Source organism: Dermacentor albipictus, chromosome 2 (assembly GCF_038994185.2).
Source record: "Dermacentor albipictus isolate Rhodes 1998 colony chromosome 2, USDA_Dalb.pri_finalv2, whole genome shotgun sequence".
Lineage (NCBI taxonomy): Eukaryota > Metazoa > Arthropoda > Arachnida > Ixodida > Ixodidae > Dermacentor > Dermacentor albipictus.
Genome location: NC_091822.1, coordinates 198,581,720 through 198,602,243, shown reverse-complemented (window position 1 = coordinate 198,602,243; position 20,524 = coordinate 198,581,720). Strand labels below are relative to the sequence as shown.

The following is a 20,524-nucleotide window of genomic DNA, read 5'->3' as shown; positions in this document are numbered from 1 at the left end:
CTTTCGCGATACACAGGGCCCTACCACGTGCTGCGCCAGGTGACGCCTGTGACTTACGAAATTGCTCCTGTGGGCTCAAGCTCGTCCTCTCCTGTGGCATCTAGTGATGTCGTACACGTCAGTAGGCTCAAGGCCTACTACACTGCTTCCGAGTCCGATCTTTAGTCGCTCCGGGACGGCGCTTTTGCAGCCGGGGGTAGTGCTACGGCACAATATGTGCGATCACGAAAGGCCAGCAGTGTGAAGACGACGACGACGGTTAGAAGCTTGCGCGGGCTGTCGCCTCTTGGCCAAGCGCAGCGTATTTTCCTTGTAAATATATTTGTACATAGCTTTTCGTCTGCGTCTTCCTATGTAACAATATTAAAGGGGCCCTGAACCACTTCTTATTGCAGTCGAAAAATGCTTTTAAAGTTAAATTAGACTATTTTAGAAATACTTTGCCGCAAGAAGTAGTCCAATGCATTCAGCATAAGTGGAGTTATTGGCAATCAAACATCCCGGTTGTGGTGCTTCCGCTCCTTCTTCAATGACTTGCACTGTGAAGGCTATGGCAGAGTGGGGTGTGCCCGCAATAATCCGCCTACTGAACGTCACCGTGGTGTGTAGTTCAAATTTTATTTGGGTGTTTATGTAGATGCTAATATTTCCGAGTTTGCCGCCTATGACGTGCCAAATGCGGTTGTCCTCAGTGAGCCGCAGCACGCTCAACCAGCGAACTTGTCGCAGCACCCTGCAGCGGCCATGGTACTTATGCTACATGTAACTGCAGCGTTTGCTGTGTGCATGACAGGGCTTGAGTGTGCACTCGCACTCATGTGCTGCTCTCTGGCTACGTGGTATGGACCGGGTTTCTCCTGCACCAGCTTGACTGATGGATGGCAGCCACATCCAACTTGCACATTTTTGGAGTGCTGTCAATAGCTCAATACGAAGCGAAGTCTGCCAAGGTGTTTAACCAAGAGTGGCCAGGAGCGAGCGCACGCTAACAGTTTTGCGAAGTTTCGCGAGTTCAAGGCTAGTTGAGTGTTCAAAACTAGTCGAAATTATTGAAACCGTGATTATGTGCAGCTGTACTTTGTGTTTCTGTGTGGAGCACATAATTAGCCGCACGGTGAACTAGCCCTGGACGTGATTGATTGATAGTCAAAATTAGCGAGGCCCGACAGCTATGACACTGATAAGCAGTATGGCCAAAGTTTAATTCCTATGCGAGCAGCCGCAGCCCAGTGTGTGCAGACGATCACCGGCTTCCTCCAGAAGTAATTATTAACCTAATACTTATCGAAATTTGAAAGGAAATTGTAGCTTCAGCCTTTTTATTAAACTGCATTGATAAATATACACATTAATAGCAGGAAGAAGCGCACTGATCCAAACACCGTTCTTGACTGGTATCAACTATTGGCCAATAACAGCCGTTTATGAGAATGTGCTATATCATGAAATAAAGCGTCCAGAAAAGAGTGAGGAGCAGGCTTCTGTTGAAAAGATAGAGTGGGAAAGGTGTCTTTGCACTCTTGCAAACTCCACGCGCTGCACAGAACTGCAAAATTTGGCTGAGATGTTCACAGCAGCGTATGCTATCCGTGAACTATGTTTCTTCACCAAGCCCAAGGGTTGGTTCAGTGCCCCTTTAATGCAAGTTGATGTTTCCTGGAAGGGCCTTCAGCTTTGCCCTTTTCAATGCAGTTGCTAGTTTCGTGTGTGCGACGTGGCTGAGCAGGACTAGGTTACCACCGCTTTAGTTCATGACAAGTGCTCTGACAGATTTCACTTGTTTGGTTCTATTCTATTGCATGGAGGCAAAAGAAGAGCTGAGCTTTGAGTGACAGCATTTGAAGCTAAACAATTCAGTCATGCCTACGAAATGTGCACAAATGGGACAAAATATTTTGCATGTGTGTATAATTACCATGTTAACTCTTTACCTCCCAAATTATTTTCGAAAAAATATTTCCACAATATCAATTTTAAAGACTGCTTGATAGAATCGGCACATTAAATAAGTGCCAGAGATGCGTTTAGAATTATAGGTTTATATTGAGAACATACCATGTTTACTTGCATAATGCTCACACATTTTTTGCTGGAAATTGGTGTGGAGTTGGTTGGGGGGTGCAAAAATTATTCACTAAAAATTTCTGAGACAACATTCTGGGTGATAACAGAAAAACATAAAAAATAAAGTATCTGTCAACCGGAGCTCTCATGCCAGCCACCATAAGCTCAAGCAAAATATTACTTGTTTACTTACTAGAGCCAATAAACTAAAAGTGACTCTGGCCTAATCTATTCAGAATCGGTGTCAACACTGACGTCACCGATTCCTGCCTCATCACCAGCCACATAACCATTGTTTGCACTTGCGCTATCGTTGACCGTTACTTTGAATGCTGAATTCCTGATCCCGAATGGCAAAATAATACAAAAAAAGACAATACCAACTTCAGCTACCCACATGCAACTCGCAGAGTTCACAAAACAGCGGAAACGTTACTCTTGCGGATTGTGTTGGATTGTGGACGCGCGTGCCGGTAGAGTGCACAGCACTTAAAGGGACCCTGAACCACTTTTTATCGAAGTGGAGAAATGCATTTGAAGTGAAAACAGACTATTTCAGAAATACTTTGCTGCAAAAAAGTACTTCAGGGCATTCAGCAGAAGTGGAGTTATGTATTAGCAATCAAACACGGCCTCCTCTGTGCTCCCATTCCTACTTCAATGCCTTGCACTGCGAAGGCTACGGTTACGGCTCAGTGAGGCATGCCCACAACGCTCCGCCTTCTAAATGTCACCATGGTGCACACTTCAAATTTTGTTTTGGATGTTAATGTGGACGCCGCGACTTCCACCTTTGGTGCCTACGGCACACTAAACATAAGCCAAACATGGTTCTCCTCAGCGAGCCGCAGTGCACTTAGCGAGTGTACTTGTGGCGGCACGCCATGGCGGCCGTGGTATCTACGCCATGTAGCCGACCACAGCTTGATGTCAGCTATCGGCCAGCAGCCGTCTACAGGAATGACGAACTAGTGCGTTCGATGACAATATAGTGTGTCTAGAAGAGACTGTGAACAGGGCCTTCTGTTGAAAAGAGAATGTTTGAGAAAAAGGTGGCTTCGCGATCTGCTTGCGAGCTCCACGCACTGCGTACGACAGCAAAAGTTGGCTGAGATATTTTTTTGAACCTAAACTGTGCTAGGGACGAGACACTGAGGTAGAAGACAGGATGAACGCATTCGTCTTGTCTTCTTATACCTCGGTGTCTCGTCTCTAATGCAGTTTAAGTTCACAAAAGAATGTCTTACCAACTAGCCTCCGTACACACTCTCCTCAAGTTGGCTGAGATGTGCACAGCAGTGTATGCTACTTGCAGACTATGTTATTTCACCAAGCCCGAGGGGTGGTTCAGGGCTCTCTAACTGACTACACACAGCTGCCATGCGCTATCATCATCACTGGTTGAAAAGAAAGCAGACGACAGTCGCTGCAACCATTTTCAAAGATGCAATGATTCTGCAGAGAAATAAAAGATTCTAATTTTTTATAGCCAGTGTAACGGTTATGAGCATTATTTATTTATTTATTCACATTACCTTACAGGCCCACTGACGGGCATTCAGTAAAGGGGGCAACAGTAATTACATGACAAAAACAGCAAAGTGCAACATCGTTATACAATATTAATACGCAACAAATTCAGGTTAGCACGGATTGTTTCACGATTGGAGATAGATGCAATGTGATCCGGGAGACTGTTCCAGTGTGCAATAGCTCTTGGTAGTGGTGATGAGTTAAATGCCTGCGTTTGACCAAGAATGCGCATGAAACTAAGTGCGTTGTGAATCGGACAAGATGTGCGCACAGGAGCATGAAGCAGCAAACAGTGAAAGTTATTACTATAAATGTACCTGTGAAACACACAAAAGAGCAATGCAACGCAATCTTCCAATGACTGAAATGCAAGGTTTTGTTCTAGTCGGGTAATGCTAGAATGATAGTTGTAGTTGCCAGAGATGAATCTGGCTGCCCTATTCTGGACGGCTGCCAACATACGGATTAGATAATCGTGATATGGTGACCATGTGGATGAAGCGTATTCTAGTTGTGGGCGAAGATAAGTAAGATAAGTTTTCGTGTTTTAGAAGGCATGTTACGCAAGTTTCTACGCAGGTAGCCGAGAGATTGAGATACTTTGGATGAGACAGTTGTTACATGCATTGTCCAGGATAAGTTCATTGAAAGATAAACGCCGAGATATTTGTACGATGGAGCAGTCAAAACTACGGTATTATTAATCGAATAGTGGAACACTGAGTTAGTGCGCTTTCAACTAAACGAGATTAACTTGCATTTGGAGGCATTAACAGACATCTGCCAAGTTATGCGCCATCTATAGGTTAGTTCAAGGTCATTTTGGAGAGTAAGATTATCATCGAAACATTTAATATTGTGGTAGATGACGCAGTCATCAGCAAACAACCTAACTGAGGATGAAAGGTTAGTGGGCAAGTTGTTGATGTATATTAGAGAGATTAATGGACCTAGCACACTGCCTTGGGGGACACCGGACGTGACGTCGCAAAGGTTAGACGGAATGTTGTTGACCACTGTAAATTGCTGACATGAAGACAAGAAGTTACATAGCCAAGAGAGTGTTAATGAATCAATACAAAGGGCAGGCAATTTGGAAATTAAACGGCAGTGAGGTACAGTATCGAACGCCTTTGAAAAATCAAGAAAGAGGACATTGGTTTGATTGTTAGAGTTCATGTTAAAGTGAGGGTCAGTTGTGAATTCAAATAACCGAGTGTCACATGAGTAGCCTTTTCTGAAGCCATGCTGATTAGAAAAAAAAAGCTATATGATTCAAGGTGACCGTAGATATGAGAACCTATAATATGTTCAAGTTATTTGCAGCATATGCATGTTAGTGAAATGGGTCGATAATTATAGGATGAGTGCTTGCCACGTGATTTAAATTATGCGAGCAAATATGGTACATACAATTTCTTTAATGCTAAAGAAAGTTGCCTTCACTGCACTGTTTGAAGTAGGCTTAAACAACTTTCGTGCCCTGTGAAAGTTGTGACATGGATAACACCCTCGTGGGATCATATTTACTCATTAAAACAACCTCATTTTGGATGCTCTCAATTAGGGTGACCTCACTCAGCTAGTGTGCCACCTGATAATGACACCATATTTTTCTTCTTGCAATGTTTGAAACATTTTCTTGCAGTGCCATTTGTGATTGAAACAGAACTAAATGTGTATACGTGCTCAGGTTGTCCTTCAGGAGACAAATTGACATAAATTGATACTTTTAACATTAACTTAGCTCAGCTTGTCCATAGCAGCCAGTGTGCAAAACGTGTGGACGTGTTTGGCTTGTCTACAGGAGGTAACGAGTTAAGAAAGCACTACCAAGCGACTGAGCATTGCAGATAAGATGGCAATGCAGTGTACTGAAGAAAGCATAGACATATATGCATATAGATATGTAAGGAAGCAATAATGCAACTTATGGGAAAGGGGATGATAGCAGCAAAAAAATTCCATTATTGGTTCAATGTGTTACACTGATGCACACCTGCACAACCCCTGTGTGAATGTTCTGCACACATGGACCTGGTCGCTTGAGACTCTCTGTTTCAGCAAAGCACAGTGGGTGTGATGTGTTATATGCGAAGAGCTTTTAGTTATCTTTTAATGCTCTGTGCTTTGAGTGATCTCCTTCACATAATATTCGTTATGTTATGTGGACTTGGTTTTCGCAAAAGTCCCTAAACAGAGCATGCTCTCTTAACACAAGAAGAAATTATTCTAAAAGCATTTGAGGAAATACAGTTGATTATTGGAATATGTGTAGATCTTTCAAAAGCATTTGACAGTTTGAACTGTGATACATTATTACTGAAACTAGAGCTTTGCAGGATAAGAGAATGTCACTAATATTACCAAAAATTCAACCAAAATAACCTGTGTGATTAACATGACTCTTCTATTTTGCAGCTCAAACATTAAAACACTTCAGCTGAACTTAATGAATGCATCCAAGTCCTGCACACATGGAGTGATCCAAATTAATTAGAAATATATACAAGCAAAGCTAAAGCAATCCTTTTTACTTTTAAACAGTCACTTGTAGTTCTCACAGAAAATTTTATGCTTCGTCAAATGCCTTTATAGGTTGTTATATTATAGGTTGTTAAATAAAAGGGAATGCCTGCTGCCATAGTATTGTGTGAGGGAAGAGAACAGCTGCTACGCCATGTCACTCTCACTCTCGGAAACTCTTGTTATCCATGCGTTTCTTGTCCATGCAAGCTCTTGCCTGCGTTCTAACTGCGCCTCAGTAAGGCAAAGATCAAAACATGCCACAAAAATCAAAATGTGCCAAGCTTCTCAATGCGCTCACTTGCCCTTGAGGAGTTAATAACTCGAAGGTGCGCTCAGTGGCGTTACTTTTTTTTTTTATAAAATTTCAACTTTATTAATTTTTCTAGTATACACTAGAAGTGTCCTCCTGGGCGAAAACCTGCCATAAGCAGCTTGACTGGACACCAGGAGTCATTGTACATGACACCGCAGTAACAGCCAGTACTTTGTAACATAAACACTAAACAAACTAAAGCAGTTCAACACGTACCAAAGTTAAACAAAGTCAATTTAAAAATTTTTCATATATAAACCTCTTGACAGGATATTTGGACATTAATGCTTTCGCATTCACAATTCATAAGAAATGCTTAGGTGTCCTTGGATTTTTATTACAATAGCAATAATATGGACATTCCAGGTGGATTTTTGCTGTCGCCGTGATGTTCCATGTAAAGTCCAAGGGCAATAATGCTGCGTGCCGTATGCTGTATGTGTGATTGAAAGCACGGGAGGGGACCCGACTATCGCAGCAGATGAGCCCTCTGGCATGAGTGAGGGAGTAAGGCGGACAGCAAATGTGCCGTCTTCCGTTGCACGAAAGGCTGTAGAGGGATGGAAGCAGTAGCAGCAGTGGGTTGTGCTCCAGCAGCAACTTTAGCAACAACTGCGCATTTCGTGACCGGGCGCAAGGGAGAATGACGATTGCAGCTCAATATGGTGTGCGAAAGGGAGGAAAGTGGGAAGGCAGCACGGGAGGGCTTTTACTTCACCAGCAACTGCGTACTCTACACAGTAGCATGCGCCATATCTTCAAAGTGATCTGAAGACGGCTCATACCGCTGTGCATGCTGTTTTCTTGCCGCTGTGTGCGTTTAAGCAGTAGACTGCACGAAGGTCACCTTGCTCGCGGCTGCTGCCACACTTGCTCACGCCAGCATTTTGACAGCGAGTGTCCACGGTCATTGAGTGGGATGTGTTAATGTTTGCTGTGTGTGCTGACCCATTGCTTGTTAATTCACTTAGTAAGCAAATGGTTCCAAGTTTATACTGCTGATAAAACTACTATCATTACTTTATATAACTTTCTATAATTTGCTCTCGCAATCGATGTGTTGCCTTTCGGGCGAAACTGCTACATTTTAAGCACATTGTCACCAAACTTTCAAGGGCTGTCTGCATTTTGTCTAGATTTCATTTTTCCAATACCATATTGCAAATTTACAATGCTTTATTCTTGTCCAGCCTAAACTATTACTTTCTTACACGGGGCAAAACTGTGTTACTTAATTCACATCAATTGTTTGTACTTCAGAAAGAAAGCTACTTAAAACATAGCTGGTGTGTGCTACAATACACACACGGAGGTGCTTTTCAGGCAGTTTAATGTAATACCTGACCCATGAGCTTTATTCATATCATACTGCGATACAATATAAACACAGCATGAATAATAGGGAAGCCATAATAATGTCATTGTCGCACATGAAGATTAGGACGTCGATATGCAATACATGCATCTAAGAATATTGGAAATTTCCATTTTGTTGAATGAAATAGGGCGAGCAAATGCTTCAATACACCATGCCTGTACTTCTAAACTATTTTACAAAAGATCGATCGATATAACCGCTGTCAGTAAAAACAGACTACTTTTTTTTACATGTTCATGATGCCATTTTTGTTTAGTGCTTATGACCTTGTCTGGATACTTATATGCATTTTACTTATGTACGCCTGTAATTCTCTGTAGTTTTGTTTCTTTCTTTTTCTCCAACAGAGAAGTATGAAAGAATAGTTTGTGTCTTAAATTTTAATAGTTTTAATAGTTTTAATAATGTTTTTAATGTTTTTAGTGCTCGCATAATGTTTGCAATGTTAGTAGAGATGTATTTCTGGTTCCTCGTACTGTATGCCTTGTAAAGGGGGCCTGAACCTCTGTCAAGTGAATTAATTTTGACTTTTAGTTTGGGTTTCCCTCTATTCATCATGAAAATAAATTCAACTCAATTCAATATATTGACAAAAATATGGTGTGGTCAGTCTAAACTTGAGCACCAAACACCCTGTGGCTGAAAATCCGAAGTGTGATGGTGCAGTTTTTTCGCAGTATGAAACAAAACGTGAAGTAACCTTATTACAGGTGCACTAAAAAAATGCATTTACTAAAGTATTTCGCTAGATAATGCAAAATAGAAGTGAGGCGTGCAGACAGGACACAAGAGTAGAGAAGTGGACAACACGAACGCCGACTATCAACTGAAGGCAGCACTGAGGCAAAAAAAGAAAAGACACAAAACTCATCTGCGCATGCTCAGGAATGGTAACACCACGTGTCGATCGGGTACACGTGCCGGTCTACGTGAGAGATAACTGTTAAGGCACTTAATCTCTTCCTTATGTAAAGTAATCGAAGGCTGACTCACGCATGCACTACCACCATTATAGATATGCCATGCCTCTACCATAAGACGCGTATCTTCATTCTTATGCCTGTACAATATCGCGCATTCATCTAACTCTGGCGTGCAGTTACAATCTCGGCAATGTAGCGAAAGATTACAAGACGATCCATCGGTTAACGACCTTTTATGTTCCATTAGCCTCTGATTGATACACCGTCCCGTTTGCCCTACGTAGAACTGGTCACAGCTAAGGGAAATTTTATAAACCACACCCATACGAGAGTCAGTAAAACTGTTGTTCTTATTGTGCTTCACTGGACAAATATCTGTTCGTTTTTTGTCTTTTACCCGCTCCTTTCTATTTTGTACGGCAGCGCATATCTTACCTAGCTTATTGGGAGCAGTGAAAGCAACATTAACATCATATCTACTAGCAACAGGAGCTCCCTTCAGATGATAGTCGGCGTTCCTGTTGTCCACTTCTCTACTCTTGTGTCCTGTCTGCATGCCTCACTTCTACTTTGCATAATGAATCCTTACCAACTAGCTCAGCTTTCTGTCGTTCTAAGCTATATTTCGCTAGATTCTCTCAGTGTTCTCATTCATTTATTATGCATTCAGGAAATTTCAGGTTATATTCAAATTTCTGACTGATAAGTACCCTAAAGCTGTATGTGAGGACAGTTTATGTGAACGATTAATTGCCGTGTGTTCCCTTACAGAATTCTATTGAAGAGCCAAACTCCAGTGGCCAACATGCACCTTCAGGCGATTTGAGTGGAGAGCCTCTTGAAAAGTAAGACCGACTCCAGTGACTATTTGTGAATCTGCCTATTATGACCTGTAATATTTAGTTATAAACTTACATGAGTCAGACATAGTACTTCTTTCTTCAATACCTCAAGCAGCATGTGATACTTGACTGGCATGCCTTTACACGGCGGTTGCTGTGCCTCTGTATACAGTGACCCGCATTTTTGCTTAACAACTTGAAAAGAAAACTGTGCTTCCTGCTGCTTTGTTCCCACCGAAATTTTGCTCTTAGTTTGAATTTGTTGGTCTGCAACATTCAGTAAAACGCCTGAAGTTGTTACTTGCCTGTCTTACATGGACTTTAGTTGCCTACAGGCAGCAAGACCAGTCTATATCTCTGATGCAGGTCACTTCTGTGATGGCAAGGTGCTCTTTTCTTTCTTTCAAGCGATGTAATGCCAAGCACTTCATGAAATAATGCAGGCCAGAAAAAAACAAAAGAAAATGGGACATTACAAAATTTGATAACTAAGTTGCAGTAACTGCCATACCTTTTAATAATGTAATCAGAATAAAAAGACAGGTCACTGTATGCTTGTGCTGTAGCTTATCCTGCTTATCAGTTTATTTAATGTGAATTCGACTTATAGGTACTGAATAGGATTATCAACAATGCCATGGTATGGATCTGTTTTCTGCCGTCGTCATCCAGTTTTCTGCATGCAGTTCATCGGCAGCCAAGGCTGATGGAGAGCCAGTGGGTGCTGCAGCCTTCCTGGTTGGTCCGAGTGGGGTGAAGAACATTGCCACCGAAATTGACCCCACTTTCAGCCGTCGAAAGCCATCGTTGGAACGTCGTGGCAGCGGACGGCGGAGCAGCTCACATTCTCCTCACAATACTCTGGACCCTCTTGAGGGTGGCGCCGACAACACCACACCTCCTGGCACAATCTCGGGAAGCTCAAGCACCATAGGTGGGCCCTTGTTCTGAACTCAGAGCAGCCGACTGACAGCCTTGTCAAACGCGGGGGTGTTTTATCCAATTTGTACACATTGTACCAGGCAGGCTAAGTGACTATTTGTCACCGCCCCGTTTCAAAGGGGATGCCAATAAATCATCGTCATCATCATAACATTGTTTGTTACATCAGATTATATTAGGTTCAGATTTCATAGTACTGGTGCTTAGACGGGACATGAAAAACACAAATTGCGCTGTATTTTTGGAGTGCTGGTCCTACAAAATCTGAAGTATGCTACGCCAACTGGCCAAAATTTTTACCTTATTGAAGTACATTCGGTTCGATACAGCGTAACGTATCGAACCAGTGTAACACAAGGGGTGGGGAGGCACATCAAGCATGTGCCTCCTCCTCCACCCCCCCCACCCCCCCCATTTTGCATCCTTCCATCTCCAGTGTGTGCTCCTTGCGAAAAAGATTCCTGGCCATGCCAGTGGATGTGCCTGCAATTATATTAGCTTATTGTAACAGTAACATGAAGTCAGTTCAAGCCTCATTTTCATTTCATGTCATTAGTAAATATACCTGCTTATAGCATTAAGTGCAAATATAATTATGTGCAAGCAATGTTTATTTCCTCATGTGGCAGTGACCGGCACAGGTGCTCGTTCTTCCATTATCATAGCAGACTAAAGTCATGCTTCCAAATATGTTTCGTTTTAAGGATTTTCCTTGTGTCCTCTCTGTGAAGTCCTATTATTGAACAACATATGCCCCAGGGCAGAGCTAACACTTAACACATGCGGTCACATATCAGAGGCATGCTTTTATGCTTCCTTCTTTTTGTAGAAACTTAAGACCAGGCATGCACAGCTGAAGCTCATTAAAGCATTGCAAAACAGTACTGTCATTAAGCAAACACACACATGTGCACGCATGCACACACTCTAAAATGGCCTTTTGTGGTGGACTGCTTTGGCAATGAGATTTCAAAAAGTTTCAGTTTCACCCGAAAGGCGAAGCATCGATTGCGATAGCAAATCAGTAGACAGCTATACGAAGTAAGGATAGTAGTTTTATCGGGTATAAACTTGGAAACATTCGCTTACTAACTGAATTAACAAGTATGGTTTCAGTCTGCACAAGCAAACATGAACACATCTCACTCAATCAGCGCAGACACTCGCTGTCAAAACACTGGTGTGAGCAATTACAGCAGCAGCAGCAAGTGAAGTGACCTTCATGCTATCTATTGCTTCAACGCTAGAGCAGAGAGAACACAGCGCTCACAAAGGTATGAGCCGTCTGCAGATCCTTTTCAAGATATGGCGCGTGCTACCATGCACGGCTGTGCAAAGTATGCACTTGTTGGCAGATTCGAAGCCACCCTCCTCCTCCCTCCTGCACTGCATGCCCACTTTCCTCCCTATCGCGTGCGAGATTGAGCTGAGATTGTCAGTGCCTCTCGTGGCCGGTCACGAAATATGCAGTTGCTGCTAAAGTTGCTGCCAGAGCTTCTCACATATAAACACTGGGTGAGTGTGAGGATTGGGAAACAGTTATAAGATCTTACTTGTTGCATCATGTAGCAATAAGGCTTGATGTTATTGTTCACAAAAAGAAAAGAAAATAGGCAAGAGTGCTGCACGCGTTTATTCCAGCAACGCTTGTGGCAGCGATCACAGGAACGGAGCAGGCAGCGTGTGACATCATGGCTCATTCATCTCCTGTGTTCTGAAACTGGTTCATAGACAAGCATTACAGTTAATTATTTAGGGCACTTTGGCCCTTGCCAGTAATTTTTCTTAGACTTGGAGTATTTGGACTTTCGTATAATTCAAAAAAAAAAATGACTAATAGGAAATTTCATATCAGTACTACTCGTTTAAAAGGAAGCTTTAGCTTGGGCCCAACTCCAATGCGGCCTATTCAAATACATGTAAAACGCAAAAACGCTTTTCTGAGATAACCCCTCGACTGATTTTAATTAAATTTGTTGCATTTGAGAGAGAAAGTTAAGTTCTAGTGACTGTTGAAAGCGGAATTTTGATTTAGCGCCTGAATTTTATTGCAAGGATTTTCAAAAACATAAACTTTGAGAAAAATAGACACATGAAGTTTATAATTTAAAAGCTCTGCATAAAAAACAGATATCGCGATTCTGTAAACAGTATCGATTAGATTATTCAATGCGGACAAATTCGATATGTCAATTTATATATTACGTGAATTTGTTACATTGTGTTCAAGGGTTCTGCAATAGCTGTATTTCTATATTACTAAATTTTTTTAAATTCATGTGTAACATATCAATTTTGTCCGCTTTAGATGTACTCTTAGATTCAATTAACAGAATTGTATTATATTTTTTCGTTGTTGAGTTACAGAGTTCTAAACTTGATAGTTTCGTTTTCTTTGTTAAGTTTTCGATTTTTGCCAACCTTCTATAAAAAATTGAGGACCTAAATAAAGAATTCAAAGCTAACAGCCACTAGATTTCAAGGTTTTCTTTTAAATGCAACAAACCTCGTCAAATTTGGTGCAGTGGTTTCCCAGCAAAATGAATTCTCCTTTTACATGTATTTAGATAGGAGCACCCGAGCTAAAGCTGCCTCTTAATGTCAAGAGATAACAATGCAGTGGTTTCGAGAATTAACGCGAATAGATTACATTCTAATTAAGGAGGAAGTGAATTGGGACGGCCATGTAGTTGATATAACTGATAACCAGTGACTTGGTACTGAAGTAACAGAATGAGTGCCAAGAAAAACTCTGAGGATTAGATAGAGTGCTAGGGATTAAAAAAATTGCAGGCATAAGATGAATTCAGCCTGTAAGGGTAATTTGAGATCTCACGTGGGGACCATGATTCTGCAGCTAACTCCAATAGACTGAAATTATGATGAGTACAGTGGTGAGTTGGAAAAAAATAGGGTAAACTGTGCTGCTCAAACAGTTTGCACATGGTGTGCCTTTGGCAGCTTTCACTTGTGACAGAGAGCTATGCATGTTTCCTACTGATATGGCATGAGTGACAAAATAAGGTGTACATTTCAATTTGAAGGTGGATCAACGTCCAGTCCAGCATTGGCTAATGCCTGCTACGTTGACCTGGACGATGGCGAAGGTGCTGTGCCTCCGTACATGCCGATCCAGGGCCAGCGGAGGTCAAGTTCCTTCGAGAAGGGCAAGAAGGGGAAGAAAGCAAAGGATGCATGCAAGACGCAGTAGTTGCTCTCCCCGCAGCAGAATAGTTGACTTGAAAAGGAGCGGCCCGTGCTGTGATTCCTGCCAAGTCTGCTGTTCAAAAGGAAGCAGTGATGATTGTGTCATCTTGTTTGGGAATGCTGACTTCTGTATTGTGCGAGCGCGCTTTTGTAAAATTGGTACTGTCACAACTTGTCAGTTGGCATGCTCTAGTTATCTTTGCACTTGAGCAAAAGAAAAACTCTAGGTAGTTTCCACAGAGGCAGGGAAACTGCTGCCACTGTGCAGCTTTTGACACAGCCACTGGCAAGTTAGGACTTCAGGCAGCCGTACAAGAAATTGAACCACACAGAAAACTCTCATTGTCTCATTTCTTTCCCTGTGGCCTCTGATACTATATTTAATATTCTACATCCAGATTGTAGACATGTCATAGTGCAAGGAAGTTGAAAAATCCCTTCGAAGCCTTTTGTTGCTTTATTTTTGTTATTAATTTTTTCAAGACAGGTGTGCCTTTTGATAACGAACAAAAGCTGTGCTGTGATAGAAGTTTATCTATCTTCAAATTCTTTTTTGTCTTTCATATTGGGCTCTCTTTCTCTCTCTCATTTTCTTAAGCTTAAGTTTTATCAAGCAAAAGGCAAGTGGCACTGGAGGCACTGACATAATGCAAAACAATAACAAACGCAAGCATTTTTTCAATCTCAGTACAAGCACTGTAATTAGTCTTCATGGCAGCTGCACAACTCATTCTTCAGTAGTCTTATGTGCATATCTTCTCAATCCACCATATCCAAATAGAGGCAATATCATGGCATGTTTGACAAGGTTCAGAGGCAGTTTGTTACTGTTGTGCCTGGAGAGGGAGTAAGCAGTTCAGAAGGTTTGAACAGAGCTGGTTGCACGGTGCTCCCTCAGTGTCCTTTGAGGGCTTTTTTGACGAGCGCTTCTTGGGACATGGCAAGATAACGATGCCACTCATCAACCCAGGGCCAACTCAAGCAGGTGCGTACTCGTTTAGCATCCATGTTTTTAAAGTGAGCTTGTTAAGTACAGTTTGCTGCTAGTCCTACAGTTACAAAAGAAGAAAGAGAACTACAGATATATATACACACACAGACATATGTATATATATATAGATATATACATGCCTCTGGCAACTATTATATAGTCCCAGCATGTAGAGAATTGGAAGATGCACGTCAGTGCTCTTGCACCAGAGTGGCAGGAGTACTGCTCTCCTAAGAAGCAAAGCAAAATGCACTGATCATCAAGCGGCAAGTTGTATTACACTTTATAAATGCTGTAGTACTTTGCAACAGCATCTTCAACAAGACGTGCAAGTGGGAAAAAAAGGCGTCTTGGTCAGTGGTAGCATGTTTTTACAATGGGCATGTACACTTTATAAAGAGTGTTGTCTTTTGAATGTGTCATGCAACAGTGATTGTTGTAAAATTTGAGGGCACTTCCTTCCTTTGTGACCCATAACTGGTGCTCCCCTGCTGGCAACAATTACATGTATGCAGTGTAGATGACACAACTGCAGCATGCATTGCATGACACAAGATGGAAGTGCACTTGAAGATGGAAATTATTGTTGCAGTATAAACACATACCTTAAAAAAAAAAAAACAAGAAGTTATTTGATAGTGCTACTGGATTACTCCCAACAAGCTTGTGGTACATTTGACTGGTTGCTTTCAAGTGCTTCTGCTATGCAGTTTACATGTGGCTGGTTGAAATCAAGTGCTCAGAACACATTTGCATGGTTAATTTAGCGTGCCACGCTCCAGCTCGGAGCACTCGAGAGGTGCTCACACGTTTGAACTGAGATCTGACAAAATTCTGATATGGCGCCTCAAATTGCTCTGTGGGTAGCGGAATGTTTGGCATGGGCAGTCTTTCTCTGGATCCAATGTCAACAGGCCTCTGCACTGCTGCCAATCATGTCAGAGTGAAGTAAACCAGTCAAATGTACCTTTGGCAATCTGCAAGCTGGCCAGGGCAGGTTGTGTAGTGCCACATAGCCTTGGAGGGACACTAAAGGCAAATATTAAGTCAAGCTATAGTGATAGATTAGTGTTCGAGGATCTCTAAGAAGACATCAATATTATCGTAAACAGAGCCTTAATAATCGATAAATTGAAGTAAATGCAGGACATGATCAGAGACTCCCCTGGGACATTCAAGTACTTGCCCGATGACAAAAGCACTCCTCAGTTAAATTCTGTCACTAGTACTGAACCACTCTTTGCAAAAAAACATATTTTATTGTGTTATAAGACAAAGTAAAGTGCTGCTTGTCAGTTGTAACTCATTTTTAAAAAAAAGAACTCGTTGAAATTACCCTTGACAACAACGCGGGCAGTCAAAAGGTTTTGTTTTCGCTCAACTCGGCGCCGCCCACACTTTCGCTTTTCAGTAGTTTTCTTATCGCGTAGTGCTGCGCTGGTTTTGCTGGCTCGTGAAACTCACACAAACTGCATGTAGCAGAGAATTCAACTTCCATATGATGTCGCTGGTGCCCGAAGGGTCTATGGCCTTTGACCAAAAAGCAGATGCAGTGGCGAATCCATTGCTCTGTCTTAGCTCAGTACCACCATCTGTCGAGCGTTGTTTTACTTACTGACGGCAGCAAATGGTGGTGATGGCATATGCAACATCGCCACTCCCTGGTTAGGTGGCGGGAGATTTGAATTTCGAAAAAGGTATTCGGATCCTTCTGATGTAATTTTCTCATAAAGTAAGTCTTTTCTTGGCACAAAACAAGTGTTGTGAGGTTTCTGGAATGGTATTTAAACAGTCCATGCCGACTTGGTGTTTGCTTTTACTGTCCCTTTAAGTCCAAAGGACAGCAGCAGCCTTGCCACTCCAGTAGCACTGATCTCAATTGCTAGATAGAGCACTTCATGTATTTCTGTACAGGATAACACTGAATCCTATTACTATCATACTAAGGAAGCCCCTAGTGTTTTCAGCCATTTTTGCTGCATCTTGCACCCATGTTGTGTGCAACCTTTCTTGGTACCAGTATTTTGGACACTTTAATACCTCTTTCCTGAAAACTTTTCATCTGTCCTCTGAATGCTTTATTGTAATACCAATAATATAGCTAGTGCACCACCATGTTGAGTCATGTGCACAAGATAAAAAGTACAATCAGACTGCAGTAAGTCCACTGTGCTGGTGCAGCACATCCTTTTAAGTGAAACATAACCGGTGCTTGCAGTGCATGCACATACCGTGATCACTAGAGGGATGTTGATTACCAGCCGCATGTGGAAATTTACTCCAAGGGAAATGCAGCCTTAGTTTTAGTGGCGTTCACGATATTGACAGAAATTTCCTCATTAAATATTAAGAACAGGAATTTTTGGCTTTGGTACAATGTAATTGCTCCAGTTTACATTGTGGACATACATTGAAGAACGTAGCACACAGACACAGATTTTTGTTATAACTGTGTACATTGAGCTATTCACTGTTAAATATCCGCTGCTGTAGAGATGGTACCACTATAAGTTGTGAATAGTGCACCTACAAAAAAAGAAAAGCTTGAGACAAGTTGTTTCCATTTCTTTTTATACATTTTGCATCACAACCATTCACAATATATACAAGCTAGGCCCTCAGAGAGTTCTTAAAAACAAAGTTCTGTAATCTCCTCATTAAAATCATATTAACATAACCTACGGCACGACTCGGTGATCCCAGCTGTGCAGTTGTCTAGTATTGAGATGCCATATATTATCTCATATTGTTGTGGAGCATAATTTTCTCTTTCAGGCTACCCCTTGCCTATGTTTCCTTCTCTTTTTTATGTATTAACAGTCATCGAAAGTATCTGATTTCGTATGTACGCAAATACATAATCTGCCACGAACGTGGCAAAAAAGTATACTCTTAAAACGTTTTAGGGTGTCAAGTTAAACACTTGCAGCCTGTTTTACTGCCTTACAACTCATTTTTTATTTGTGTTCTTTATATAAAGAGAAGTGTCACAATATCTTTTGAAAGGTCTTTATTTTGTTCTTGAATTTCTGTGACAGCTTGTTGGAATGACTGAGTTTGTGTAGCATTTGATCCTTTTTCTTCCTTCTTTCTTTTCTGAAGACGTGCTGGGCTGTTTGAAGAAAGGGCCCAATGTGAAAACTGCCGAAAATAAATTGTATTTCTGAACTGAAACAAGAAAAAATGTGCACTGTTCGTTTCGTACTAAGCTCATGACAGTGACAAGGTATCTCGGGAATGCTAAAACTAAGAGTGCAAAAACCACAGACGTAGATGAACACCACAGCTGCAACGTCTGTTTATTGTCAGCTCCAGTTTGTATTTTTTCCTTTTCTTTTTCAAATGCTATCGACAAGCTCAAGCACTCGCTTTCTTTTATCTAGGCAGCCTTGTTCAGGCAATGAGTTTCATCGAATTCATTATTTAATGCACAAAAGACAGCCTCGACACACTCCAGGGAAAGTGGTTGTAAACTATGATGGTGTAGTGAACTTGAGCTCATGAGCTATTTGAAATTTTGTATTGTAGACTAGTGCAATCAGGAGCACAATTATATGAAAAAGGCTGCTACAGTAGTATATTACAATATCACAGCAGGCAAAAATGAGGGCATGTTTCAGTTCATTTTCAAGGTAATGTTTGTAAAACTTTGTTGGCAACAAGAATCAAAAGGTCACTAAGCGGCCAGAAGCCCACAGGCCCTGGCGACCTCCTCAGCTCGCTAGACAACCCGATACTATTGGTCTAGGTGCAAGTTGAGCAGAGCAGCCTCCCAATCCTTGGTATTTAAAATTTCAAGCTCTCGCAGCGGGGGGTCGGCCGGGCAGGCCCATATCATATGATTAATGTCCACTCGTCTATAATGGCACCAGGGGCAGACAGAGCTTTCAGTTGGCGAAGGATGGTGCATGGTTATTTACCATTGCTGTATTAGGAGTGAAAGCTTTCCCAGTGGATGGCAGGAAGAAACAATTTCCTTACGACCTGGCACAAAGGCTGAAATTGAGAGATGCATTGCAATGGTCACACACGAATGAAAACTGCATTTGTTAGTGCTAACAATGCATTCTCTACCTATGATAAAGTTTTCTGAGCAGCTCATATAGTCTGTAAGCTGCTTGCTTAAAGCCATCTGCAACATTTTCTTGTTGGTTGAAATACAATTGTCAAATGATTGCAGGTCAAAGTATAATGTGGTATTGCTGATTTGTCATTCAGGGGCCTATCTTGCACCTCGTTTGTAAAGAATGACCACAGCCAGCAGTTCCAAAGCCATTATGTTTTACAAAGTTTCGAGCGTACTTTCCCATGCACCTGGTCCAATGAAACAATTTTTTCTTGTGAAATGAAAGTTTTGCGCCAAGTCTTGACTGCAGAGGATGCTCAGAATCATTGCCTGGATAACAACTGATTCCAGGGTGCTGTGACTTGTGCTACTTTTGCACAAATGCATCTGCTATGGCCATGGGCTCCTGCTTCCAGCACGAGAACTGGGTGATGCGGCCGATGGCCTCCAGTTGCCGGTTTTTCTTCTCTATGGCTTCTGTAGGTGTCCAAGTGAGGTCGGACTCCAATCTGTATCCCCCCAGGAACTCGTGTGGACACCGGGGACCCCATTCCTGGCATAAGCAGACAGAATAAACAAAGCTGATTTGTTTCAATTCGAGTAGTGACAATCTGCAATTACAGATGATTAAAACAAATCTTAATTGGTCAACTGGCATGTTGTTTTAAATGCAGACTGCTTGATACAAACAGTCTTTGGATCATTCAAATTTTATGCTTTGCCAAAATAACAAAGAAATTGTAGCCAAAGTGTTTCACATTTGGAGCAATGAAAGAAACTTTTGCCTTCATTTGTTATGAAAAAGCACCGAAACAGGCCAACTGCTTTTGAATATACATTGCAGTTGATAAACGTCAAAGCTGGTTCACAGTATTCCCCACATTTTGTTTTATATAAAAAGCATAAACATGGCTTTGTGTGCACCCATTGACATGACAACAAGCTGTAGTTGAGCAGTGCCTTTATAATAAGTTCCCTTTATGTAATATCAAGTGACCGTTTTTTTTTCTTTTCATATTGCAATTTTGTACAACTGACACATCTGATTAATCCTAAGAGAAGTATGTCACCTAAAATATTTTAATGTGTGCTTACTTTAAACAAGTTCATTATGCAATATTGCATGTGCCTAACTTCCTGAGGAATTGATTACAAAACAATTACCATTACTGCTGGAACCATTATCACGGGAGGTATATTTCTGTTCAAAGAAGTGAAAGTTGTGATTCACTATATCTGCAAGTATGTGCCCTGCATTTATGTGCCGTTTCACGGGTGCAGCAGGCTTTTGCCTCCACGTGTTGCAGGAGTGTCAACATGCTGCCGAGGTTTTTATTACCACCCATGAAATTGCCCACTTGCACGAATAATTAATGGTGGCAAACATTAGTGTGCTGTGCTATTGCTCTACTTATATTACTTTGACCAGATTTGATCGAATAACTGATGCAGTATAACATCTGAGTAAAACAGAGGCTATGAGAGGCACTAGTTCAGTTCTGACATTTCTGCATCTTGTCACCACCAGGATGCAGCCAACACAGCTAAGAATCATATGCGAAGCCTCTCAAATTGAATCATTAGTTGCCTTAAAAGCATCAGACAAATAGGTTTATGAAATTGCAATAGCTGCTTCCTTGCAGGTTTAAATAGGTAAGATGCAAGATGAAAATTAAAGAATTTAGATGTTTCCCAGTGGCACTTCTGTGATTTTCCTCGAGATATTTGTGGGTCAA

General features: G+C 41.6%; 2 protein-coding genes across 6 annotated transcripts in view; one reads left to right on the top strand and one right to left on the bottom strand.

Annotated features, from left to right (window-relative positions):
• The window catches only part of LOC135904518 (coiled-coil domain-containing protein 50), a 111,394-nt gene extending 96,311 nt beyond the window's left edge, over window positions 1-15,083 (top strand). For all 3 annotated transcript variants that reach the window (XM_065435319.1, XM_065435322.1, XM_065435321.1), the window contains 3 exons: window positions 9,512-9,585; window positions 10,269-10,516; window positions 13,569-15,083. In XM_065435319.1, the coding sequence (XP_065291391.1) occupies window positions 9,512-9,585; window positions 10,269-10,516; window positions 13,569-13,735 (489 nt within the window). In that variant the 3' untranslated portion in view covers window positions 13,736-15,083. The remainder of the gene's footprint in view (window positions 1-9,511; window positions 9,586-10,268; window positions 10,517-13,568) is intronic.
• Window positions 15,084-17,249: 2,166 nt separating this feature from the next.
• Window positions 17,250-20,524, bottom strand: part of LOC135904519 (uncharacterized protein C1orf50 homolog) — a 31,704-nt gene continuing 28,429 nt past the window's right edge. For all 3 annotated transcript variants that reach the window (XM_065435325.1, XM_065435323.1, XM_065435324.1), the window contains exon 4: window positions 17,250-19,341. In XM_065435325.1, the coding sequence (XP_065291397.1) occupies window positions 19,156-19,341 (186 nt within the window). In that variant the 3' untranslated portion in view covers window positions 17,250-19,155. The remainder of the gene's footprint in view (window positions 19,342-20,524) is intronic.